Raw genomic sequence first — 27,974 nt, 5'->3', positions numbered from 1 at the left:
GGTAACATATCTGGGGAAGGAGCTTTTAAAGTATGTTTCTGAAGAAGTATCCATACCTCCAGAACCAAACTTGGTACCTCAGCAACATCAGCCTTGTCTTCCAGGTATGTACAGACCAACACTCATTTCCTAGTTTTAAGAAAAACCCACACACCTACTGGGAAAGCACTCCTCTTCTTTTTTTCTGTCTTCTTTTTCATTCAGGTGAAATTCACATAACATTCATATAACCATTTTAAAGTGAACGAGTCAGTGGCATTTAGTACATTCACAGTGTTGTACAACCCCACTTCTGTGTAGTTCTGAACACTTTCATCACCCCAAAAAGAAACCCTTTACCCATTCAGCAGTTACTCCCCATTCTCTAGTCCCTACCAGTCTGCTTTCTGTCTGTATAGATTTGCCTATTCTGAATGTATCATAAAATGGAATCACAGTACACAGGGTGGGGCAAAAGTGGTTTATAGTTGTAAGTATGCAAAAAAGTTTCTTCTTGTATTATTATTTATCATTATATTATTTTCTATACAGACAACTGTAAACTACTTTTGCCCCACCCTGTATAACCTTTTGTGTCTGGCATCTTTCTCTTAGCATAATGCTTTCAAGGATCATCCACATTGTAGCATCTATCGGTATTTCATTCCTTTTTATGGCTAAAATCCCATTGCGTATATATAGCACAATTTGTTTATTCTTTAATCCTTTGATGGACATTTGGGTTATTTCTGCTTTTTGGCTATTGCTATGAATACATGTATATTTGTTGGGTATATGTTTTCAATTATTTTGGGTCTATACTACCTAGCAGTGAAATTGTGATATCATATAGTAATTATATGTATAACTTTTTGTGGAATAGCCAAACTGTTTTCTGCAGCAACTGAACCGTTTACATTCCTACAAACAACGTACAAGGCTTCCAGTTTTTCCATGTCCTCACCAACACTTGTTATTTTCTGTTTGTTTATAGCACTCTATTTTGTTGTTGTTGTTGTTAATCCTCACACAAAGATTTTTCCATTGATTTTAGATAGAATGGAAGGGAGGTAGAGAGGGAGGGAGGGAGAAACATCAATGTGAGAGAGACATATCAATTGGTTGCCTCCCACATGACCCCAAGGGGGGCCAGGGATCAAACCTGCAACCCAGGTACATTCCCTTGAGCGGGAATTGAACCTGTGACCTTTTGGTCTGAGGGCTGATACTCCAACAGCTGAGCCAAACTGATCAGGGCTATAGCACTCCATTTTTGTTTATTTATTTTTATACTAAGTACTTTTATTTTATTTTTTTTATCTTTATTGTTGAAAGTATTACAGATGTCCCCTCTTTTTCCCCCACTGACCCTCTCCTCCCCACCCCCACCACCCTCCTGCTTTCCCCAAACTATTGTTTGTATCCATTGGTTATGCATATATGCATATAAGTTCTTTGGTTTGTCTCTTCCCAACCTCCCCCATCTGTTCTCTCTGAAGTTTGTTAGTCTGTTCCCTACTTCCATGTCTCTGAATCTGTTTTGATTATCAGCTTATTTTGTTCATTATATTCCATAAGTAAGTGAGATCATGTGGTACTTGTCTTTCTCTGACTGGCTTATTTTGCTCAACATAATACTCTCCAGGTTCCTTCCTGTTGTTTCAAAGGGTAAGAGATCTCTTTCTTACCACTGCATAGAATTCTATTGTGTAAATGAACCACACAGCCTTTTAATCCACTCATCTATTGATGGACACTTGGTTGTTTCCAGATCTTAGCTATTGCAAATAGCACTGCTATAAACATAGGGGTGCATATATTCTTTCTGATTGGTGTTTCAGGCTTCTTAGGATATATTCCTAGAAGTGGAATCACTGGACCAAATGGCAGTTCAGTTTTTAATTTTTCGAGGAAACATCATATTGTTCTCCAGTGGCTGCATCAGTCTGCATTCCCACTAGCAGAGTACTAGAGCCACCTTTTCTCTACATCCTCTCCAGCACTTGTTGTTTGAAGATATGCGATGGCAGCCATTTTGGCAGGTATGAGGTGATACCTCATAGTCGTTTTAATTTGCATCTCTCTGATGATTAGTGATATTGAGCATTTTTTCATATGTCTCTTGGCCGTTTGTGTATCCTCTTTGGGGAAGTGTCTATTCAAGTCCTCTGCTCATTTTTTCAAATACGTTTTTATTGATTTTTTAGAGAAAGAGGAAGGGAGAGAGAGACAGAAACATTGGTCAGCTGCCTCCTGCACACCCCCTGCTGGGATTGAGCCCATAACCTGGCATGTGCCCTGACTGGGAATAGAACCAGGACTCTCAGTCCATAGGATGACGCTCAATCCCCTGAGCCACACCAGCCGGGCCTCTGCCCTTTTTTAAAAAAACTTATCTTTATTCCTGAACGTATTAACAGATGTTCTTTCTTTTTCCTCTACTGCCCCCCTCCTCCCTGCTCCCACCCCCCTCTTGGTTTTCCCCACACTATTGTCTGTGTCCACTGGTTATGCATATATGCATATAAGTTCTTTGGTTTATTTCTTCCTACCCCCACACCCCTTTCCCTTTGAGGTTTGTCAGTCTAACAACCAATTTAATCCCTTCACCTTTTTCACCCATTCCCTCAACCCCCCTCCCATCTGGCAACCAACAAAATGAATCTGTTTCTGCTCTTCCTGTTCATTTTGTTTATAAATTCAATTGTTGATAGATATGTATTTATTGCCATTTTGTTTCTTCATATTTTTTGTCTTTTTCTTCAAAAAGAATGTTCAACATTTAATATAATACTGGTTTGGTAGCGATGAACTCTTTTAGCTTTTTCTTGTCTGGGAAATTCTTGATAATGCCTATCGATTCTAAATGACAGCTTTACAGGATAGAGTAATCTTGGTTGTAGGTCATTGCTTTTCATCACCTTGAATATCTCTTGCCACTCCTTTTGGGCTTGCAAAGTTTCTTTTGAGAAATCAGCTGACAGTCTTATGGGAGCTACTTTGTAGGTAATGGACTGCTTTTCTCTCGCTGCTTTTAAGATTCTCTCTTTGTCTTGAATCTTTTGCATTTTGATGATGATGTGTCTTGGTGTGGGCCTCTTGGGGTTCATCTTGTTTGGGATTCTCTGTGCTTCCTGGATTCTCTGTGCTTCCTGTATGTCTGTTTTCTTCACCAAGTTAGGGAAGTTTTCTGTCATTGTTTCAAATAGGTTTTCAATTTTTTGTTCTCTCTTCTTTTTCTGGCACCCCCGTGATGCGAATGTTGGTATGCTTGAAGTTGTCCCAGAGGCTCCTTACACTATCCTCATTTTTTTGGATTCTTTTTTCTTTTTGCTGTTCTGATTGGGTGATTTTGCTTCCTTATATTTCAAATCGATGGCTTGCTTCTTGGCTTTACCTACTCTACTATTGAATCTCTGTAAACATTATTTCAGTTAGTGCCTCCTTCATTTCTGACTGATCCTTTTTTATGCTCTTGAGGCCCTCTCTAAGTACACTGAAGTTCTCACTAAGTTCATGGAGCATCCTTATAAGCAGTGTTTTGAACTCTGCATTGGTTAGATTACTTACCTCTATTTTGTTTAGTTCTTTTCCTGGAGTTTTGTTCTGTTCTTTCATTTGGGACATGTTTGTCTCTTTTTCTGGCTGCCTCCCTGTGTTTATTTCTATGTATTAGGTAGAGTTGCTATGTCTCCTGGGCTTCCTAGGATGGCTTATTGTAGTAGGTGTCTTGTAGGGTCCAGTGGCACAGCCTCCTGGTCTCCCAGCTGGGCCCTCAAGGTGCACCCCTTGTGTGCATTTTATACCCTTCTGTTGTGATTGAGTCTTGATTGCTGTTGGCACATCAATGAGAGGGTTTCACTCAGGCTGATCAGCTGTGAGGACTGGCTGTGCTCACTATCTACCAACCTCTGACTACCTTGGATGATGAGCTGTGCAGGGGTTCACCACACAGAACAAGACTTACTTCAGCAATGCTCTGGTACCCACTGAGTCCATTCCTTGAGTGTGTCACTTGTGGAGGTAGTTGGGTAGTGGTGGTTCACAGTATTCTAAAGCCGTCCACTGGTTGTGCTGGCCCTGGGGCAAGGTCAGCCACTACGTGTGTTCTACCCAGGGCCATCAGGCATAAGCTACAAAGTGGTCTGCAGATGGCTGCTTCTGGTGCTGGACTTGGAGGTGCCCAGGAAAAGCCAAGTTGTGAATCAAGGCTGGCTGCTTCTAGTGCCAGGCCTGGGGCCACTTAATGAGAGATATGGGGCTCACTGAGACCAGATGCAGTCTCGATGTAGTTTCCTTGATTTTGTAGTTGTAGGACTTCCATTCAGCTTGGTTTCAGGCGGTTCTGAAGGATGGTTGTTCTGTAGTTTAGTTGTAATTTTGATGTGGTTATGGGAGGAGGTAATACCACGTTTACCTACTCTGCCATCTTAACCAAAGTCTGTCCCTCTGTCCATTTTTTAATTGGAATTTTTTGTCTTCTTTTTGTTGAGTTGTATGAATACTCTATATATTTTGGACATTACCCCTTATCTGATGTATTATTGGCAAACATGTTCTCATGTTTGTGGGTTCCTTTTTCATTTTGATGCTGGTTTCTTTTGCTGGAAGAAGCTTTTTAGTTTAATGTAGTACCATTTATTAATTTTTTCCTTTGTTTCTCTTGCCCTAAGCAATGTATCAGTAAGAAATCTGCTACATGTGATGTCTGAGATTTTGCTGCCTATATTTTCTTCTAGGATTTTTATGGTTTCACGACTTACATTTATGTCTTTTATCCATTTTGAGTTTATTCTTGAGTATGATGTAAGTTGGTGGTCTGGTTTCATTTTTTGCATGTACTTGTCCACTTTTCCCAACATCATTTATTGAAGAGTCTTTTCTCCATTGTATGCTCTTGCCTCCTTTGTCAAATATTAATTGAGTGTGCTGTCTTCGGTTGGTTTTGTAGTATAACTTGATATCCAGTATTATGATTCCTCCAACTTCGTTCTTCTTTCTTGAGACTATTGTGGCTATTTGGGGTCTTTTGGTCCCATATAAACATTTGGAGTATTCTAGATCTATGAAATATGCTGTTGGTACTTTAATAGGGATTGCATTGAATCTATAGATTGTTTTGGGTAGTATGGACATTTTAATGATGTTGATTCTTCCATCCATGAACATGGTATATGCTTCCACTTTTTTTATATATCTTTCTCTGTTTCTTTTTTCAATGTCCTGTAGTTTTCTGAGAATAGGTCTTATACCAACTTGGTTAAGTTTATTCTTAAGTATCTTATTTTTGTTGTTGTTGTTGTTGCAATAGTAAATGGGATTTTTTTTGTTTCCTTTTCTGAGTGTTCATTACTGGTGTATAAGAATGCCATCAATTTCTGAATGTTAACTTTGTATCCTGTACAGCACTCCATTATAACCACAGTCAATTCTAGGAGAATTTGAGAAATGATACACTTCCCTCACAATTTCTTTCTCTGAATGTATGCTCTCATTTCTTAGGGTAGATTTTTTTTTAATGTCATATAAAAAAAAGTCGCATACAGTCGGCCCTCATTTATCACGGTTAATCAGTTCCAGACTCTACCGCGATAAATGGATTTTTGCGAAGTAGGATTCTTTATTTATATACAGTCGTCCCTCGCCACTTTGTGCTTCGACTTTCACAGCTTCACTCTATTGTGGTTTTTTCCAAATATAGTATATATAGTTCAAATATAGTATATATAGTTTGAAAAAACCACGATAGACTGAAGCTACGAAAGTTGAAGCACAAAGTGGCGAGGGACAGCTATAAATTTTTTTTTTTTTAAGTATTTTTTCCTGCCTCCAGGCATTATTTGGTTAGTTTTCCATATTTTCTTTCTTTCTTTTTTTTTTTTTTAATCCTCACCCGAGGACATTTTTCCATTTTTTGTTCAGATACAGTAGGAGGGAGGGAGGGAGGGAAGGAGGGAGAGAGAGAGAGAGAGAGAGGGAGAGAGAGAGAGAGAGAGAGAGAGAGAGAGAGAGAGAGACACATCGATGTGAAAGGGACACATCGAGTGGTTGCCACCCACACAACCCAACCAGGGCCAGGGACATACTGCAACCAAGGTACGTGCCCTTAGCGGGAACCAAACCCGGGTCTCTCTGGACCGCAGGCCGAAGCTGTAACTGCTGAACCAAACCAGCCAGGGCTAGTTTGCCGTATTTTCTAAAAACATACTAAAATAAATATTTGCTTATTAGTGTAAAGAAATATGATTTGTCTTATGAAATAAATCTTAGCCTGAGAAAACTGAAATAAATATAGTCTTTACCAATCAGCAGCAGATTTTGAAATGATGTTAAAAGGGCAGCACACATTTTTGGAAAACAGACATAAGTAATGTTAATTTGCCCTTCCCTGCTGTAGTCCTCCCTCTTTTTTTCCCCTTTTGTCCCTGCCTCAGACTAGTTAGGGACAATATAGGCAGAGAGGAGATATAAAACAGAAGATAATATATTGTGGAAACCAGAATCATGAACGAAACAGGGATTTTTGTCATCAAGCCCCTAACAAGGGCACTCTAGGGTTTTCCCCTTCCTTACAACAAACCCCAGTAATTCAAAGTACTTTCCTAACTTGATATCTAATCCACCCTAATCTCTTAGGGTTCTCCTTTGTTTTCTTTCTTTTCTTTTCTTTTATTTTATTTTTGTTACAGATGTTTCTCCTTTTTCACCCCATTGATACCCTCCTCCCCATCCCCCCCACCCCGTCCCTGGCTTTGTTGTCCATGTCCATTGGTTATGCGTACATGCATACAAATTCTGTGGTTTATCTCTTCCCTCACCCCACAACTCCCTCTTCTGAGGGTTGTCAGTCTGTATCCGACTTCCACATCTATGTGTCTACCCTATTCCTCAGACTGTTATGATCATTATACTCCACAAATAAGTGAGATCATGTGGTAGTTGTCTTTTTCTGCTTGGCTTGTTTCACTTAGGATAATACGTTCCAGGTCCCTCCATGTCGTCTCAAAGGATAAGAGATCTTTCTTTCTACAGCTGCATAGTACTCCATTGTGTATATGTAACTCAGCTTTTTTATCCATTCGTCTACTGATGGACACTTGGACTGTTTCCAGATCTTAGCTATTGTGAATAGTGCTGCTATGAACATGGGGAAACATCTATTCTTTCTGATTGTTGTTTCAGGCTTCTTAGGGTATATTCCTAGAAGTGGGATCACTGGGTCAAATGGCAATTCAATTGTTAATTTTTTGAGTTAACACCATAGTGTTTTCCATAGTGGCTGCACTGGTTTGCATTCCCACCAGCTGTATACTAGAGTCCCCTTTTCTCCACACCCTCGCCAACACTTGTTTGATGATTTGTTGATGGCAGCCATTCTAACAGGTGTGAGGTGATACCGCATAGTTGTTTTAATTTGCATCTCTCTGATGATTAGTGATGTTGAGCATTTCTTCATATGTCTGTCTCTTGGCCATTTGTATGTCCTGTTTGGAGAGGTGTCTATTCAGCTCCTCTGCCCCCTTTTTTTTTGTAGTATCTGCTCCTAGTGGGAACCGAACCCAGGACTCTCTGGTCCTTGGGCCTACGCTCAACCTCTGAGCCAAACTGGCCAGGTTTGCCCATTTTTAAATTGGGTTCTTTGTCTTCCTTTTGTTGAGTTGTATGAGTACTCTATATATTTTGGAAATTAACCCCTTTTCTGAATGGGAAATGATGCTTTCCCATACACTGGGTTGCCTTTTCATTTTGATGGTTGTTTCTTTTGCTGTGCAGAAGCTTTTTCGTTTGATGTAGTTTCATGTGTTCATTTTTTCCTTTGTTTCTGTTGCCTTAGGTGATGTATCAGTGAAAATTCTGCTGCGTATGATGTCTGAAATTTTGTTGCCTACATTTTCTTCTAGAATTTTTATGAATTCACAGGTCACATTTAAGTCTTTTATCCATTTTGAGTTTATTTTTGTGTAAGTTGATGGTCTAGTTTCTTTTTTCCTTTTTTGCATGTAGCTGTCCAATTTTCCCAACACCATTTATTAAAGAGGCTGTCTTTACTCCATTGTATGTTCTTGCCTCCTTTATTAATATTAATTGAGCATAATGTGTTGGGTCCATTTCTGGGTTCTCTGTTCTGTTCCACTGGTCTATAAGCCTGTTCTTATGCCAATACCAGGCTATTTTGATTACAGTAGATTTGTAGTATAACCTGATATCCGGTATTGTGATCCCTCCAACTTTGTTCTTTTTTTTTTTTCAAGATTGCTGTGGTTATTCTGGATCTTTTTTGGTTCCATATGAGCTTTTGAAGTATTTGTTCTAGTTCTGTGAAATATGTCGTTGGTATTTTGATGGGGATTGCACTGAATCTATAGATTGCTTTGGGTAATACTGGCATTTTAATGATGTTAATTCTTCCAATCCATGAAGATATGTGCCTCTACTTTTTTATATCTTCCTCTATTTCTTTTTTCAATGTCCTGTAGTTTTCTGGAAATAGGTCCTTTACTTCTTTGGTTAAGTTTATTCCTAGGTATCTTAATATTTTTGTTGTGATGGTAAATGGGATTGTTTTTTCAGTGTCTCTTTCTGTGAGTTCATCATTGTTATATAAGAATGCTGTCGAGCCCTGGCCAGTTTGGCTCAGCGGTTAGAGCATCGGCCTGTGGTCCAGAGAGACCTGGGTTCGGTTCCCGCTAAGGGCACGTACCTCAGTTGCAGTTTGTTCCCGGCCCTGGTTGGTCGTGCGGGTGGCAGCCGCTCGATGTGTCTCTTTCACGTCGATGTTTCTCTCTCTCTCTCTCCTCCTCTCTCTCCCTCCCACTCTATCTGAGCAAAAAACAAAAAAGAGTCCTCGGGTGAGGATAAAAAAAAAAAGAATGCTGTCTATTTCTTGATGTTAATTTTGTATCCTGCTACTTTCCCAATTTCATTTATTAAGTCTAGTAGATTTTTGATGGAGTCTTTAGAGTTTTCTATGTATAATATCATGTCATCTGCAAATAATGACAGTTTCACTTCCTCCTTTTTAATTTGGATCCATTTTAATTTTTCTTCAAGTGTGATTGCTGTGGCTAATACTTCCAGTACTATGTTAAAATAAGAGTGGCAAAAGTGGGCATCCCTGTCTTGTTCCTGTTCTTAAGGGAAATGCTTTTAGTTTCTGCCCATTAAGTATGATGTTGGCTGTAGGTCTTTCATAGATGGCCTTTATTATGTTGAGATATGATCCCTCTATTCCCACATTGCTGAGCGTTTTTATCAGAAATGGATGCTGGATTTTGTTGAATGCTTTTTCAGCATTTATTGATATGATCATGTGGTTTTTATTCTTCATTTTATTTATGTGGTGTATCACATTTAGTGATTTGCAAATATTGTACCAGCCTTGCATCCCTGGGATGAATCCCACTTGGTCATGGTGAATAAATTTTTTGATGTATTGCTGGATCCAATTTGCTATTATTTTGTTCAGGATTTTGGCGTCTATGTTCATCAGGGATATTGGCCCGTAGTTTTCTTTCTTTGTAGTGTCTTTTTCTGGTTTTGGAATTAGAATTATGCTGGCTTCATAAAACAAGTTTGGAAGTCTTCCTTCTTCTTGAATTTTTTGCAATAGTTTCAGGAGAATGGGTATTAGTGTTTTTTTTTAAATGTTTGGTAAAACTCCCCTGTGAAGCCATCCACGCCTGGGCTTTTTGCTGGGACAGTCTTGATTACCTCTTCAATTTCCTTAGTTGTTATTGGTCTGTTCAGATTTTCTCTCTGTTCCTGGTCCAGGTTTGGGACACTGTGTTTTTAGAAATTTGTCCATTTTTCTTAGAATGTCGAAATTGTTGCCATATAATTGTTCATAGTAGTTGTTAACGATCCTTTGTAGTTCTGTGGTGTCAGTTGTTATTTCTCCTCTTTCATTTCTGATTTTGTGTATTTGGTGAGTCTAGCTAAGGGTCCATCAATCTTGTTTATATTTTCGAAAAAGCAGCTCTGTTTCATTGATCCATTTAATTGTTTTTTGGGTTTTTTTTGGGGGGGAGGTCTCTATATCATTTATTTCTGCTCTGATTTTTATTATTTCCTTCCTTCTACTTGCTCTCGGGTTTTCTTTTTGTTTGCTTCCTAGTTCTTTAAGTTGTGAGGTTACATAGTCTATTAGAAAATGTTCTTATTTCTTGAGGTAGGCTCATAGTGCTATGAACTTCCCTCTTAAAACTGCTTTTGCTGCATCCCATAGATTTTATGCTATTGTGTGTTCATTTTCATTGGTTTCCAGGAAGTTTTTAATTTCTTCCTTGATCTCCTTAGTACCCCATTCATTGTTTAATAACATGCTACTTAGCCTCCATGTGTTCAAATGTCTTTGCATGTTCTTGTTGCAATTGATTTCTAATTTCATGCCATTGTGATCTGAGAAGATGCTTGATATGATTTCAATCTTCTTGAACTTGTAGAGATTTAGTTTGTTTCCTAACATGTGGTCTATCTTTGAGAATGTCCCATGTGTACTTGAGAAGAATGTGAATTCTCTAGTTTTGGGGTGTAATTCTCTGTAGATATCTATGAAATCCATTTGATCTAGTGCTTCATTTAGAGTCTCTGTTTTCTTGTTAACCTTTTATCTAGAGGATGTCAGTGGGGTGTTGAAGTCCCCTGCTATGATTGTATTGCTGTCGATTTCTCCTTGGAAGTCCTCCAGAAGATTTTTAATATATGTTGGTGCTCCTATATTGGGTGCATATATGTTTGTCAAGGTTATATCTTCCTGTTGGATAGATCCTTTCAATATCATGTAGTGGCCTTCTTTGTCTCTAGTTATGGTCTTCATTTTGAAATCTATTTTATCAGATGTGAGTATTGCTACCCCAGCTTTGTTTCCTTTCCGTTTACTTGGAAGATTTTTTTCCATCCCTTCACTTTCAGCCTATGTGAGTCTTTTGTTGTGAGGTGGGTCTCTTGTTAACAACATATAGATGAGTCATGTGTTTTTATCCAATCAGCTACTCTGTTTCTCTTTATGGGTGCATTCAGTCCATTTACATTTAAGGTGATTACTGATATGTACTTATTTATTGCCATTTTTGTTTAGTGTGGTTATATTTTTCTTCCTATCTCTTCTACTAATTACAGCAGTCCTTTGAACATTTCTTGCAGTGCTAGTTTAGTGCTAATGTATTCCCTTAGCCTTTTTTATTGTCTGGGAAGCTCTTTATTTGACCTTCTATTTTGAAGGATAGCCTTGCTGGGTAGAGTACTCTTGGATTCAGATCCATGTTTTTCATGACCTTGATTACTTCATGCCATTCCCTTCTGGTCTATAATGTTTCTATTGAGAAGTCAGCTGAGAGCCTTATGGGGGTTCCTTTGTAGGTAACCTGTTGCTTATCTCTTGCTGCTTTTATCTCTTGTCTTTAATTTTTGGCATTTTAATTTTAATTACTATATGTCTTGGTGTGGGCCTTTTTGGGTTCTTCTTACTTGGGGCTCTCTGTGCTTCTTGAACTTAAATGCCTTCTCTTTTCGCCAAATTAGGGAAGTTTTTGTTACTATTTCTTCAAATATATTCTCTAACCCTTGCTCATTTTCTTCTTCTTCCAGGACTCCTATGATGTTAATGTTACTACATTTCCAGTTGTCCCACAGTTCTCTTAAACTGTCTTCCTGTTTTTTAATTGTTTTTTTTTCTTTTTGTTTTCTGATTGGTTGATTTTTTTCTACCCTGTCTTCTAATTCATTGATCCAGTCCTCAGCTTCCTCTACTCTGCTGTTTAGACCTTCCAATGTGTTCTTTATTTGTAATATGTCATTCTTCATTTCTTTTTGGTGGTTTTTGATTTCCAATTGGTTCATTTTCAACATTTTTATGTCTTTACTCATGGTGCTCATGTCCTTACTCATGCTGTTGAGCTTCCTCAAGATCATGGCTCTGAATTCCAGCTCTGTTAACTTGCTTAACTGCTTCTCATTTATCTCATCTTCGGTAGAGATCTCTTGTTCTTTCATTTGGCATTTGTTTCTTTGTTTCACCATTTTGGCTATCACAGTGGGCTATAGAACCTGCCAAATTTCCCTGTGGGTGTTGGTGTTCTGCTGTTTGTGGTCCCTCTCCTGGGTTTGGATGAACGTGGGAGGACCCATGTTAAACACCACTGTCAAGTCTTACTTTCCTGGTAGATTTGCAAGCTCAGGAAAGGTTCAGTTATCCTCTAGCTTTCTGCCTGGAGGCTATCAGTAGCGGTTACTTGAAGAGCCTTGGGTTCTCAGTTGTATGAAAAAATCCCTCAGGTGCTCAATTTAAGGGGATTTCCTGAGGGTGGGGCAGCTGCTGGTTGTTTTTTTTTTTTTTTTTTATTCTCACCCAAAGACATTTTTCCATTTTTTGTTCAGGTAGAGTGGGAGGGAGAGAGAAGAACAGAGAGAGAGAGAGAAACATCGACGTGAAAGGAACACATCGAGTGGCTGCCACCCGCACAACCGACCAGGGCCGGGGACAAACTGCAACCAAGGTACGCGCCCTTAGCGGGAACCGAACCCGGGTCTCTCAGGACCGCAGGCTGACGCTCTAACCGCTGAGCCAAACCGGCCAGGGCAGCTGCTGGTTGTTAATGAGCCTCAATTTGCCTTTCTTTGGCCCAGCTGGATGAGGTTGAATCTTCGAAGGAGGGGCTGCCACCTCTCCCCAGAGCTCTGGGAATGAATAAGATGGCCACCATCCTGTGTGGCCGCAACTCAGCAAAAGCCCTGAGTGCCCTCCAAATCCCCAGTGTCCCCACACAGTTCCAGTCCCGTCAGCCCTCCCTTTGCTGTAGTCCAAGGAGAGTGGTTGTGGCTATTTTAGCATCTGTCCCGGCTCTGTGCTGTGGAGCCGCTTGGGAGTGTAACCCGAAGGCACTGCTCACAGCTAAGACTGCTGCTTTCCTTGGGCTCCCAGCCCCTCTCGCGCGCCTGCCCAATCCTACCAGGATTGAGTCAATGTCCCTGGTTATATGGTCCTCGCAATCTGCTTTTCAGTTGCTTTTCCCCTATGATTTGTCTTATTTTAGTTGAATTCCAGTTTGGTCCTGGGAGACGGTCTGTGTAGCTTCCATTCACTCCGCTGCCATTTTGAAATCTCTTCCTCCTTTGTTTTCAAAACTGGCTTCAGAATAGGATGCATTTTCCCATTTTCTGAAGACAGTGTCAAAAGTGCTTTTTATCATTTTGGGGAAACAAATCTGGTAAAACAATAATTGTGGTGAAGTTAAAGGGCTTAAGAAACAGAGAGGAGTTTTTACAGTGATTTGTGGTCTTTGGTTGCTAACCCTGACTGCATATCTGTGTAACCAAATCTTGGGGTAGAGTCCAGTAACCTGAATTTTTTTTTATCCTCACCCGAGGACATTTTTGCATTTTTCTTCAGATGGGCGGGAGGGAAAGAGGGAGGAAGAGAGAGAGAAACATCGATGTGAGAGAGACACATAGAGTCGTTGCTACCCACATGACCCCAACTGGGGCCAGGAACATACTGCAGCCAAGGTGCGTGCCCTTAGCGGAAACCGAACCCAGGACTCTCTGGTCCACGGGCTGATGCTCTAACCACTGAGCAAGACTGGCAAGGACAGGTACCTGGATTTTTTAGTGATTCTTATGCAGCCTGACCTATTACTCTAAACCTATTACTTTGAATGACTGGTAGTATCTGATTTCTTATGCAGATAAGAATTTGAAAACTTGATACATTGAGCCCTTTATTTTTATTCCAAAGCACTCCCACTCTAGTGCCCACAGGCTGGCGTGCTCTCTCTCTCTCACACTCACACACACTCTTGAAGGGAAGCCAAGCATACTCTTTCTCCTCCTAGATTCTAACCTCAAAGCAGAACTATAGGTCTTCCTTATTATCACAAAGGTTATCTGTTCCTCAGATTTTCTAGTGCTGGGCATGCATATCCAATCCCAGCCATGTATCTCCTTCCTCAGAGGGACCACAGTTCCCTGCTAAGTGAGCATGAAATAAAAAATGGTTTAACTGCTATTTCTGTTGCCAACAATATAGTTGCTTATTACTAAATCCTGAATTATCTTTCCTTTAGATATTTCAAAAATATTAATGCTAATTTTAGAACTGTGGAGATGCCAGTATGCCAGTCCACTTCTTACTACCTTGATCTGAGACTAGGAATCTACAGGCAGGTCCCTGCTGGCATTCTGTAGGCTGCTGTTGGAGTTTTGTTTGAACCTTCTTGATTTAGGATTGTTTTGATTTTGTGATAACTTACAGAAATCCAAAGACATGATGATTTAGAAAAATGTAAACTATCTAATTCTTTAGAAGCAAAGCATTCAGGTGAGAAGCTTTTTCCCTCTTCTGCATATCAGAATGTAATGGAAGTCATGGGTGTGAAGGAAAAATAAGTCAATGTGGATTTCATCAGCCTACTTCAGATCATGAACATAATCTGTTCTCTTACACTTTTTGATGATCACACAGTTCAGAATAGTTTTTGGGGGGAATAAGGGACTATGCATCCCAGTTTGACCCTTAATCCAGCAAATTAGTATTCCCCTTCGCTTTTAGACATGCCTTATTTAGATGACCCAATACAGGAACCCATCAAGTAGGTGTTGGAAAAAGAAAGGTTTGGATATGGTTTTAAAAAAGAATGATAGAAACTTTTTGATTTATTTCTTTTTGTAAGTGTATATATTCTAACACTATTGTGCAAATAGATAAAATTTTATGCATATCACTCTAAATTATAAATAATTGCTAGTTACCTAATTTTAATCCCCTGACAGACTGGGAATATCTTTGAGTTTAGACTTTTATGAGCTCTTACTTCCTATTTTATTCCCCAATGCCTGGTAGCTTCCCAGTAAATGTTCAATGAATGAATGAATGAATGAATGAATGAATGAATATGATTCAAAGGACTGCTATTTTAAGACTGTATTGACTTGTGTTAACTGTCTTTTTTTTCTTTTCACTTTTTTTTTTAAATCCTCACCCGAGGATATTTTTTCATTTATCTTCAGATAGAGTGGGGGAGAGAGAGAGAGAAACATCGATGTGAGAGACCCATCGATTGGTTGCCTCCCTCATGACCCCAACCAGGGCCAGAGACCGAACCACAATCAAGGTATGTGCCCTTGACCAGAATCAAACTCGTGACTCTCTGGTCCACAAGCCGACACTCTAACCACTGAACCAAACTGGCCAAGGCATTTTTTAACTTTTTTATTGAATTTATTGGGGTGACATTGGTTAATAAAATTTTATAGATTTCAGGTCTGCAGTTCTGTAATACATCATTTGTAAATTGTATTGTGTGTTCATTACCCCAAGTCAAGTTTCCTTCCATTATCATTTCTGACTGTCTAGATCTCACAGGCTATAATGGAATTTCTGGTGAAGAAATCAATAAATGGTAAATGGAATTTAGGATTCTCCTTTATCAGAATTTTCTGCATTCAATTGTGAGATAAAAGAGTGATATGCCCTCGTATTTTCTTTTAATAAATTTATTTTTATTACAGATGTTTCTCCTTTTTCCCCACAGACACCCTCCTCCCTATCCCGCCCCTGCCCAAGCATTGTTATCTATGTCCATTGGTTATGCATGCATATGTATAAGTTCTTTGGTTTACCTCATCCCTTCCCTGGCACCCTCCTCTGAGGTTTGTCAGTCTGAACTGTACTCCTTTCTATGTCTCTAGGTTTGTTTTGTTCATCAGCTTTTTTTGTTCATTATATTCCACAAATAAGTAAGATCATGTGGTATTTGTCTTTCTCTGATTGACTTATTTTGCTTAGCATTATGCTCTCCATCCAGTTCCCTCCATGTCGTCTCAAAGGTACAAGATCATTCTTTCTTTCTTACAGTTGCATAGTATTTCGTTGTGTAAATGTACCACAGCTTTTTTATCCACTCATCTATTGATGGACACTTGGGCTGTTTCCAGATCTTAGTGATTGTAAGTAGTGCTGCTATGAACATGGGGGCACATATATTCTTTCTGATTGGTGTTTCAGGCTTATTAGGATATATACCTAGAAGTGGGATCACTGGATCAAATGGCAATTCAATTTTTAATTTTTTGAGAAAACATGTTGTTTTCCACAGTGGCTGCACCAGTCTGCCTTCCTACCAGCAGTTTTCTAGTGTCCCCTTTTCTCCACACCCTCGTCAACACTTGTTGTTTGATAATTTGTTGATGGTGGCCATTCTGGTAGGTGTGAGGTGATACCTCATAGTTGTTTTAATTTCCATCTCTCTGATGATTAGTGACGTTGAGCATTTTTTCATATGTCTCTTGGCCATTTGTATGTCCTGTTTGGAGGGGTGTTTATTTAGGTCCTCTGCCCTTTTTTTTTTTTTTTTTTAATCCTTATTCGAGGACATTTTTCCATTTTTTGTACAGACAGAGTGGGAGGGAGAGAGAGGAAGAGAGAGAGAAGGAAACATCGATGTAAAAGGGACACATCGAGTGGCTGCCACCCGCACGACCAACCAGGGCCGGGGACAAACTGCAACCGAGGTACATGCCCTTAGCGGGAACCGAACCCGGGTCTCTCCGGACCGCAGGCAGACGCTCTAACCGCTGAGCCAAACCGGCCAGGGCCCATTTTTTAATTGGGTTCTTTGTCTTCCGTTTGTTGAGTTGTATGAGTATTCTATATATTTTGGAAATTAACCACTTATCTGATGTATTGTTGGCAGTTATGCTTTCCTATATAATGGGTTCCCTTTCCAATTTTTTTTTTTTTTATCCTCACCCGAGGACACCTTTGCATTCATCTTCAGATAGAATGGGAGGGAGGAAGAGAGAGCAAGAGAAACATTGATGTGAGAGAGACACGACTGGTTGCCACCCACACAACCCCAACTGGGGCCACGGACAAACTGCAACCAAAGTATGTGCCCTTAGCAGGAACTGAACCTGGGACTCTCTGGTCCATAGGCTGATGCTGTAACCATTGAGCCAAACTCACCAGGGCTCCCTTTCCATTTTGATGGTTGTTTCTTTTGCTGTGCAGAAGCTTTTGAGTTTGATATAGTCCCATGTGTTCATTTTTTTCTTTGTTTCTCTTGCCTTAGGCATTGTATCAGTGAAAATTCTGCTGCATGTGATGTCTGAAATTTTATTGCCTGCATTTTCTTCCAGGATTTTTATGGATTCATGAGTCACATTTAAGTCTTTTATCCATTTTGAGTTTATTCTTGTGTATGGTGTAAGTTGGTGGTCTAGTTTTATTTTTTCCGCTCACATTTTCTGAACCAGAAATTTAAGAAAACTCTCTCTCCCTCGCCCTGTTCTCCATCTTTATGAGAAATTATAAAGCAATGTGTTTAGCTTTGTTAACCAACATTTCCTAAGCTTCTTTAGTCAGCTAATATATACTGACATTTTGTAGGACAAATAGTGGCAACTTCAGTATCTATTTTATTTCTACATAAAGTGTATATAGAAATAAAGTGGATTTTAGATTTATGGTATCAAGAAAATCCTGAGTCATTAAGATAAATTATAAAAGTTTATAATCTTGCCACATTAAGACTTACTTCAATTAATCCGAAATGGTAGAAGAGTTTTATTCTGAGTTCCACACAAAAACTAGTTAAATTGGTAACTCAAGTCAGTGTATTGATGGATTCAAATGTTAAAATGTGGTATATTAACAAATTTGAAGGTATGTGTTTTTGTCCAACTAACGATTTTTTTTTTTTTTTCTTATCCTCACCCGAGGATATTTTTCCATTTTTTGTACAGATAGAGTGGGAGGGAGAGAGAGGAAGAGAGAGAGAAGGAAACATCGATGTGAAAGGGACACATCGAGTGGCTGCCACCCGCACGACCAACCAGGGCCGGGGACAAACTGCAACCGAAGTACGTGCCCTTAGCGGGAACCGAACCCGGGTCTCTCCGGACCGCAGGCCGACGCTGTAACCGCTGAGCCAAACTGGCCAGGGCCCAACTAACGATTTTAAACATATAAACACCAGCCTTCAAAAATAAAATTCTGTTGCCCTGGTTGGTGTGGTTCAGTGGTTGGGCATTGTCCCAAGCACCAAAAGGTTGCTAGTTTGATTCCCAGTCAGGACACGTGCCTGGGTTGTGGGCTCAATCCCCAGTAGGTGGTGTGCGGGAGGCAGCCAATCATTCCTTTGCTCTCAAACAATATATCTCTCTCTTCCTCTCTCCCTTTCTCTCTCTCTAAAAATCAATAAAAATATTCAAAGTAAATAAATAATAAAATTCTGTTGATGAAATCCCTAAAGTATTTGTCTCTAAAGTCCTTTTGAGCTTTAAAATGAAATGAGTCTATGGTTCACTTTTCTTTGAAATTTCACAGCTTCATCCCTCTGTCCTCACTGCCTAGTACAGTGGTTCTCAACCTGTGGGTCGCGACCCCTTTGGGGTTGACCAACCCTTTCACAGGGGTTGCCTAAGACTATCGGAAAACACATATTTCCTATGGCAATTCATAACAGTAGCAAAATTAAAGTTATGAAGTAGCAATGAAGATAATTTTATGGTTGGGGGTCACCACAACACGAGGAACTGTATTAAAGGGTTGCGGCATTAGGAAGGTTGAGAACCACTGGCCTAGTTGGTTGTAGTTCCTCTTCTGTGTTACTGAAGGAATCTTCATTGACATTTCAGTACAATTTGGAAGGGAAAAAAATGAACATTCTCAAACTTCTACATAACTTGTGATCACTGCATACAAACATATCAACATATTTTTTCATATTTTTTCATATTTTTTAAAATATTCTGTTAAGATAGATCACATTTTGAAAATCTAATTTTATATATTTATGTCCCCTGTCACCATAGTACCAAGACACTCAAAGCACATTAAGCTAAACGTATTCATCTAAGAAAAAAAGAGAGAGAGAGAAGATCTTCCTGAAATTGTTCTTTTCCCAAGCCATCATTTAATGCACACTAACTACAGAATTTTCTTTTATGGAGGCCTAACATCATCTGTTCATTTGAAAATAGAATATGCTTTTTCAGGATAAAATAGACTCTTGTTTTTAATAAAAATGGTCCTTGACTTACTGATACTCTGTTGTAAATAAGTGACTTTAAAGAGTTTTTATCATTTCAGTGCTGTTATTGTGCTTCATTTCTCAGTAAAAGTATATGTAATACGGCACAAACATCCACAGGTGCTTCTGTTTTATGTGGTTAAGAACCTCTTAAACCTTAAACACCCAAGGAAGTTGGGTGCCTGATAACAGAGCAGATGGTTTATTTCTGCTCCTATTTACAACTTTATTTATTGTTTTTTGTAATTTTCATATTTTTCATACTGGTATCATGATTAATACTCCTTTGACCTAAATCATAAAGGGGAGAAAAGAGAATAAAACTAATTTCCTGTTGAGTGTGTGCCATGTGCCAGGCCCTCTACCAGATTCTTTTATACATTAGGCCATTTAGGAACTCCTGTTTAGTAGAACTCCAGGATTCATATTTTTACAACAAAGACACAAAATCCTGCAAATTTACATATAAAATTAAGTACCTCAAATCTAATTCCGCTTAAGGAACCACCTATTGAATTTCAGTTTTCCCCAAAGGATGAGGGCTGACATAGAGTTAAATATAATGTTCAGCTTTATTTCTTGATTCCAGTACAGTTTCACAGATGACTTTTGATCTTATTAATGTGAATTTATATTAGATTATTAATTTAGTTTTAAATATCAAATCATAGCCCTGGCCAGGTAGCTTAGTTGGTTAGAGCATCATTCCAATATGCCAGGATTGTGGGTTCCATCCACCATTAGGATACACACAAGAATCAACTAATGAATGCATAATATCAATAAGTGAAAAAAATTTAATTGAATATCAAATTATATAGTACTGACTACCATATTTATCTGTTAGGATCCCTGTATTTTATTTATTTATTTTGTTATTACTTACCCAAAGGTATTTTTTCTATTGATTTTTTTTTTTTTAAGAGAGAGTAGAAGGGATGGGCAGAGAAAGAGAGAGAGAAACATTGATGTGAGAGAGAGAGTGAGACATTGATTGGTTGCCTCCTGCACATGCTGCAACCGGGTCAGTGATTGAACCTGCAACTTGTGACCCTTCAGTGCATGGGCTGACACTCCAACTACTGAGCACACCAGCCAGGACAGGCTCCCTTTATTTTTAAAAGGCATTGAACTTTTATTTAAGTAACCATAATAGAATTTTTTTCCAGCACAACTAGATCTATTTTTACAATTTATTAAAATAATTCTTAATCATTTTGCCTTTGATTGGAATTGTATTTCTAATTCAGAGTGAGATGTACATGTATGTTCATTTTCATTTATAACTAGAGTAAGCAAAGTTTTATCCCATAATTCTTTTTTTTTTTTAATCCTCACCCGAGGACATTTTTGTATTTATCTTCAAAGAGAGCAGGAGGGAGAGAAGGAGGGAGAGAGAGAGACACACTGATCATCGATGTGACAGACACATTGAGTGGTCGCCACCCACACGACCCCAACCAGGGCTGGGGACAAACTGCAACCAAGGTATGTGCCCTTAGCAGGAACCGAACCCAGGACTCTGGTCTACGGGCCGATGCTCTCACTGCTGAGCCAAACAGGCCAGGGCCATCCCATAATTCTAATGAAATGTAGAATACTTAGTTTGTAAGAATAAGTTCTGGAAGTCTGGGTTCAGTAATTTTAGAGTTAGAAGTGAACTTTAGCCCTGACCGGTTTGGCTCAGCGGTTAGAGCGTAGTCCTGCGGACCAGAGAGTCCTGAGTTTGGTTCCTGCTAAGGGCATGTACCTCGGTTGCGGTTTGTCCCCAGCCCTGGTTGGGGTTGTGTGGGTGGCAACCAGTCGATGTAGACACATTAATGTTTCTTTCTCTCTCTCTTCCTACCTTTCTCCCTCCCACTCTAACTGAAGATAAATGCAAAAATGTCCTCTGGTGAGGATTTAAAAAAAAAAGAAGTGAACTTTATATTAATCAACTCGTCTTGGGCCTGTTTTACAGATGATGAAACTGAGAGCCAGAGAGGTAAAATGGATTATATGAAAAGAGTCACTAGGTTAGTGATGTTTCAGAAGTAAACCATCAGTTAAAAGAACAAATCTATTTTTGCTTTTGATCTTCTAAGGAAAATTCCAAAACAAAACAAAAAAAAAACATTAAAGGAAAACTAATTTAAGAAGTTAAAATTGTTTTTAACCTAACTAACTTCTCATTTTGAAGTGCTCATTTGGACAACTACAAAACATGAATGGTCGCATGAGCCCATTTCTTTGCCTGGTAATGAATTTGGCAATTCAGTTTTAAGTATGCATACTTGTACAAAATATCTAATATTTGGTGATACTACTTGAGGAAGATTTATTTCTTCCTACTGTGTGCATGAGCAGACTGGTTTCTTAGCTGTGCAGTTCTTGTAAGAGATGAGGGACAAGAAGAGCCCAATGTCCATATAAGTGGCCATTTTTCTAGTTGTACTGGGCTGCTAAATATGCTGCTGTTTAGAAATTTTGTTTAGGAATTTTGCCTAGGGAATCTACCCCAAGTAAAAGTGAAAATTAAAGGGAGAACTTCTACTCCTCCATGGGGTAGATTGGTTGTCTTCACAGCTCCTGATGGAAAAATTCTTTGTCACAAAGCTACAAGTAGATGTCTGTGCTTACCACCGCAAAGAAGATGATAATTACTTGACCAATGAAGGGATTAACTTACTACTTCTCGGGGTTCTGATTTCTCATTCACATAAATTCTTTCAGTGATAGAGCTTCTTTCAGGCTCTAGAACCAGGAGAAGTCTGGCCCCTTCAGCACAACCAGATGTCCAAGCACTATTCTACTTATTCCTCCCCACAGTGAGGACTGGAAAAAATAAATAGATATTTTCAGGTTGCTTCAGTCTATATGTGTGGCTTGTTCCTGGTATTAAAGTGTTTTATCTATTAGTTCTTATTTCTTCAGATCATAGCAGCTTAGTTTTTCTGTGACCTTTCCGTGGACCAGGGATAATCATCTTCTATTAAAAGATATTTCATTTTAACATTTTATATGTGATACTGAATTGTGCTGCTCTATTCCATTTTTCAACTCCCTACACCTAACATGACTGTCAGGGGCAGAATGGAAGCAAAACTTCAGTATTTGGGAGCTTTCAATTTGGAGGCAAATCTTCCAAGTGTGTTCTTCTCACAGTCTTTACCTGTTCCCATCTCTCCTCACTGGCCCACTACTTGGTAGGAGTCATAAGGTTGACATAAGATTATAGACTGGATTAGTAGGGAAACTTTTGTTCACTTTTCTTTTATATTTAAGTGTCTCTATTTTGTGTAAGTTATTAGGTAAATAAGTATACTGAGTAGTATAAATGAGTTATTACATCAAGAAAATAAAATCTAAATCTCAGCTTTCTAACTAATTGGATTCTTTCCCTTTCTTGTCTCACATGGTTATGCAAGCATTAAAGCATTGTAAAGTACTGGGCAACTGTGTGATATTACTAGAGCACAGAAAGAAATTACAAAAAGATGTGATAGACCCAGGTTGTTATTGGTTACTTGGCAGGAGGGGAAAGTGGGGGGAAGGTCATACCTACAGGCCACATTTGGAGCATACACACAGGTAAAACAATAAAAACTCAGCTGTAGATGCTCTGAAGTCAGAGGAGACATCCCAGAATATGCTACAGAGTAAGTCCCAACTTTTGTGGGGTACCTTTTCTCAGAAAGTCTACAAAATAAGGGTGCTATATGGAAATAATTATGTTTAGATATGGACAATTCTTTGTATTGTGAAAGTTTAAAATCAAAATTAAACTGGCTTAACTTTCCTCCCCCACAAAAAGGAATTTTATTGACTCATGTATCTGAAAGACCAGGAAGAGGTCTTCAGGCTTAAGCCAGGGTTCAAACAGCATAACTAGCACCCAGTTTTTATGCTTTCCATTTCTCAACTCCATCTTAGCAGCCTCTCCTCTCATTATCCTAGAGCTACATGCTTCCAGGTTCAAGTTCAGATGGAAAGAATATGGAACTCTTCCCCAGAAGACCTAATAAAGATCTCTTGCATCTCACTTCACTCTGAATGGATCGTGTTTTCATCCTTGAATCAATGCCTGTTCATTAATTGGCTTAGATCTAAATAAATTCCACCAGAAACACATGGGCCAAGGGTGGGGCAAGGGATAGTTCTCTGGAGGCCAATTAGAGTGGGGTCAGCATTAGACGGATTAATGACTACTGGGCATCAAAAGCACCAGGTGCCCACATAGGTGTGTAATTATGCAAACATTTATATTGCTTAGAATTATGAACAAAGCTCTTGGACTTTATGGTATGTCTATCTGAAATTGCCTGGCAAAGGTCATGCCCATACTGATGCTGTCTGTGGAATAAGATTTAATTTGCTGAATGATATGTAGCTCATATAGCCCTCTAGAAAAAAAAAAAAAAGGACTCTCTCAGACTGTCAGGAAGGTTGAAGAAACTAGTTTTAGAATCAATGACTCTTAGACTTCAAACGGGCTTCTTCTTTCTCCCAAGATCAGCCAATGCTGATTTACAGCGTATCTCAGGTATAGAAAATGGAGTGAGTGCAGAGTGGCCTAGTCAGAAAGCCTATTATGTGTGCTCATAGACTTGACTAGGGTCTAGGATTTGCAATAAGTAATTTTAAATCTTATTTTTTAAAGGCCAATTTTAATTTGTTGACCCTTATTTAAACAGGGACTTCCAACGAGTCAATGCAAAACATCCCACATTATCTACAAATAAATGAAATACTACTAATCAGCGATCAAGAATTTCTCCCATGCCATATAATGGATCAGCATTGGAAGTTCTATGTGGAATGTGAGGAGCCAACATTCTAAAGCCTTGTTTTCTTAATAATGTATTAGGTATTTGTTCATATTATTAACTAACATTCATATTTCACCTTTGTGGTCTGGTGGGCCTATTTTAACACACACTTAAGATGTGTGTTTACTGTTGTAAGAAAAATCGTAACTCTTCAACTACTGAAGTAAGATTAATACTTTTTGCCATTCAAATAAAAGCATTTTTGAAGGAAGCCATATTGTCTCTCTGGCTTTCTTTTTACTAACATAAGCTTAAAACTAATCTTTCAATCAACACCTCTACCTTTGTATAAATAACAGTTATTCCTTAAGGGAATGTAAGCATACAAACAAGAGTGATGATTGGTCCCAAAAAGGCCTAGGTAAGGTGAATCTACTTCAAACAAGAACTTAAAGTCCCAATATTGTATTTGAAAAAACCATGATAGAGTGAAGCCGCGAAAGTTGCAGCGAGAAGCGGTGAGGGACGACTGTACCTTTTTCCATTTACTTTTAAATTTATCTTGAAATAAAATTTTGTAATTATTAAAGAGGCTTATTTTAAGTTTTGTAAAATTTAGCATAAATACAATTATAACTGTACTGTGTCTTAGAACAAAAAATGAATCAAGTGTCGATTTGAGGGCTGATTATTTTAAACAGGATGTAACTCATCTTTGACTTCTGCTATATTTTCATGAAGATTTTTTAAAAAGATATATTCAAGAGCATTATAAGTTTTCTCAAGGGTCTCTTAATCCTTAATAGTTATATTATTCTTCACTTATTCATCATCACCCCAGAATCTCAAATAAGCTTCTTGCCTCTGTGGCCTAATTCTATACCTTCTCTTTTACTTAGGTAGAATAGTCAAAATTGCGATTAAAATTACTCTAGCAAGTGCTAGAATTTGAGGGGAAATGGAGAGGAGATGTGCTGGTGGTGTTTTTGATGTTTCTTATTTTAAATGTATATACTTTTAAATATCTTTATCATTAACAGTTGCCTGTGAGGAGAAAAATTATGCGCCTGGGGAACTAAGGGTAAAGGAAGACTTAACTACATATACCTTTTGGCAAATTTTGAAATTGGTACTACGTGTGTGTTCTTTCTATTCAGATAAAAATATTTAGTAGCTGAAAAGAAGCACCTGGAAAGATTTACCTATTAATAAAAGTACAAAGACATATTATATTAGATCATTTTATTTTTCTTCCTTTGAGAGTCCATTGAAAATGTTCAGGATAGAATGACCCTTCAAGTTGTAATGTTTGAGAAGTGAAAAGAATTTTACTATTCCATCATAATTTTCTTAGGCTACCCTATTTTTCTATTTCTTGAATAGTCTACAAGAGGTAGTCTATTTGGCTTTTATTATTTAAAGAGATATTTAAAACATGGGCCCTTTGGGAATATATGTACTAACATGGAAATTGTACATACAAATAAGTGAAAAATGAAAATTGTTAGATAATGTTTAATACAAATATTGGTTGTTTTAAATAAATAAGAATGATATGCCTTTGAGTGCATATATAATATATAGCCATATAAATATATATTTATATTAAGTATGCTATATATACTGTATAAGCTATTAAATGTGTATTTGTATGTATAAGTGTGTAGGGGATGGAATATGTTGAGTAAAAGGTCTGGAATGCTGCAAATAAAACAATGTGGTGACAGTTCCTATGGATATTTATTTTATTTTATTTTTCAGTTACAGTTGACATTCAATATTATATTAGTTTTAGGTGTTATACATAGCAATTAGACATTTATGTAACTTACAAAGTGGTCACCCTGATAAGTCTGGTACCCACCTGGCACCATAGTTATTACAATACTATTGACTAAATTTTCTATGCTGTACTTGATATCCCCATGACTATTTTGTAACTACCAATTTGTGCTTTTTAATCCCTGGTGGAAGCATACTTTTGCAGTTTACTTTTAACTTAAAAAGAAATACACGCAAGATTTCCAAAATTGTGGCAGAGTGAATGGAAGCTGCACAGACCATTTCCCAGGACCAAATTGGAATTACAACTAAAATAAAGACAAATCATAGGGGAAAAGCAACAGAAAAGCAGCTAGAGAGGACTGTATAACCAGGGACAGGAAAAAAGGACACAGAATTGAGCCTGGTAGATCTGTAGAGGCATGAGAGGGTGGGCTGGGAGACCACAGGCAGCAGGTGTTTTAGCAGTGAGCAGCTCTCTCAGAGTTAAAATACCAAGCTGGCTGCACAGTGCAGAGGGCCGGGACAGAGCACAAAATTAGCTACAGCCACTACCTTGGGAGGGTGGACTGGGCTGGAACTCTGTGGGGGCCCAGGATTTGCAGGGCCCTCAGAGTTTTTGCTGAGTGCACAGGATGGTGGCCACCTTGCTCCCTCCCAGAGCTCTGGGGAGAAGCAGCAGCTCCTCGCTCGGAGATTCAACCCCACCCAGCTGGGCCAAAGAAATGCAAATTGAGGATCATTAACAACCAGCAGCTGCCCCACCATCAGGAAATCCCCTTATACTGAACACCTGAGGGAGTTTTTCATACAACTGAGAACCCAAGGCTCTTCAAGTAACTGCTACTGATAGCCTCCAGGCAGAAAGCTAGAGGATAACTGAACCTTTTCTGAGCTTGCAAATCTACCCAGGAAAGTAAGACTTGACAGTGGTGTTTAACGTGGGTCCTCCCACGTTCATCCAAACCCAGGAGAGGGAGCCACAAACAGCAGAACACCAACACCCACGGGGAAAATTTAGCAGGCTCTAAAGCCCACTGTGATAGCCAAAATGGTGGAACAAAGAAAAAATGCCAAATGAAAGAACAAGAGTCCTCTATCGAAGACGAGATAAATGAAATGCAGTTAAGCAAGTTATCAGAGGTAGAGTTCAGAGCCATAGTCTTGAGGATACTCAACAGCATGAGTAAGGACATCAACACCATGAGTAAAGATATAGAAACACTGAAAACCAACCAATTGGATATAAGGAATGACATAGCAGAATAAAGAACACATTGGAAGGACTAAACAGTAGAGTAGAGGAAGCTGAGGACCGGATCAGTGAATTAGAAGACAGGGTAGAAAAAAATCAACCAATCAAAAAACAAAAAGTAAAAAACAATTTAAAAAAAGGAAGACGGCTTCAGAGAACAGTGGGACAACTGGAAACATGATAATATTCGCGTCATAGGAGTTTTCATAGAAGAAGAAAATGAGCAAGGGTTAGAGAATATATTTGAAGAAATAGTGACAGAAAACTTCCCTAATTTGGTGAAGGAAGAAGGCATTTAAGTTCAAGAAGCACAGAGAGCCCCAAGTAAGAACCCAAACAGGCCCACACCAAGACACACAGTAATAAAAATGCCAAAAATTAAAGACAAAGAGAGAGTCCTAAAGGCAGCAAGAGATAAGCAACAGGTTACCTGCAAAGGAACCCCCATAAGGCTAGCAGATAACTTCTCAACAGAAACACTATAGACCAGAAGGGAATGGCATGAAGTAATCAAGGTCATGAAAAACATAGAGCTGAATTCAAGACTACTGTATCCAGCAAGGCTATCACAAAAAAAGGCTACGGGAATATACTTCAGCACTGTAAGATGTTAAAAGTACTGCTGCAATCAGTAGAAATAGGAAGAAAATTATAACCACCATAAACCAAAATGATAATAAATAAGTACATATCAATAATCACCTTAAATGTAAACGGACTGAACGCCCGATCAAAAGACACAGAGTAGCTGATTGGATAAGAAAGCATGACTCACATATATGTTGTTTACAAGAGACCCACCTCTTTTTTTTTTTTTTATCCTCACCCGAGGACACTTTTCCATTTTTTGTTCAGATAGAGTGAGAGGAAGAGGAAGAGAGAGAGAGAAACATCGACGTGAAAGAGACACATCGAGTGGCTGCCACCCACACGACCAACCAGAGCCGGGGACAAACTGCAACCGAGGTACGTGCCCTTAGCAGGAACTGAACCCAGGCCTCTCTGGGCCACAGGCCAACGCTCTAACCACTGAGCCAAACTGGCCAGGGCAAGAGACACACCTCTTAACAAAAGACTCACATAGGTTGAAAGTGAAGGGATGGAAAAATAATATTCCAAACAAACAGAAAGGAAAAGAAAAAACTGGGGTAGCAATACTCATATCTGATAAAATAGAGTTCA

The 27,974-nt window shown here is 38.8% G+C and overlaps 1 protein-coding gene across 1 annotated transcript in view; it reads left to right on the top strand.

Moving 5' to 3' along the window:
- The window catches only part of ANKRD31 (ankyrin repeat domain 31), a 186,219-nt gene extending 162,393 nt beyond the window's left edge, over positions 1-23,826 (top strand). Inside the window, exons 23-24 of the mRNA XM_036280691.1 lie at positions 2-104; positions 23,681-23,826. Coding sequence (XP_036136584.1) covers positions 2-104; positions 23,681-23,826 — 249 coding nt within the window. The remainder of the gene's footprint in view (position 1; positions 105-23,680) is intronic.
- Positions 23,827-27,974: the final 4,148 nt, after the last annotated feature.

The sequence above is a fragment of the Molossus molossus genome, unplaced genomic scaffold, assembly GCF_014108415.1.
Source record: "Molossus molossus isolate mMolMol1 unplaced genomic scaffold, mMolMol1.p scaffold_m16_p_3, whole genome shotgun sequence".
Classification (NCBI taxonomy): domain Eukaryota; kingdom Metazoa; phylum Chordata; class Mammalia; order Chiroptera; family Molossidae; genus Molossus; species Molossus molossus.
Note: the sequence above shows the minus strand (reverse complement) of the source record. Positions and strands in the feature narration are given on the sequence as shown.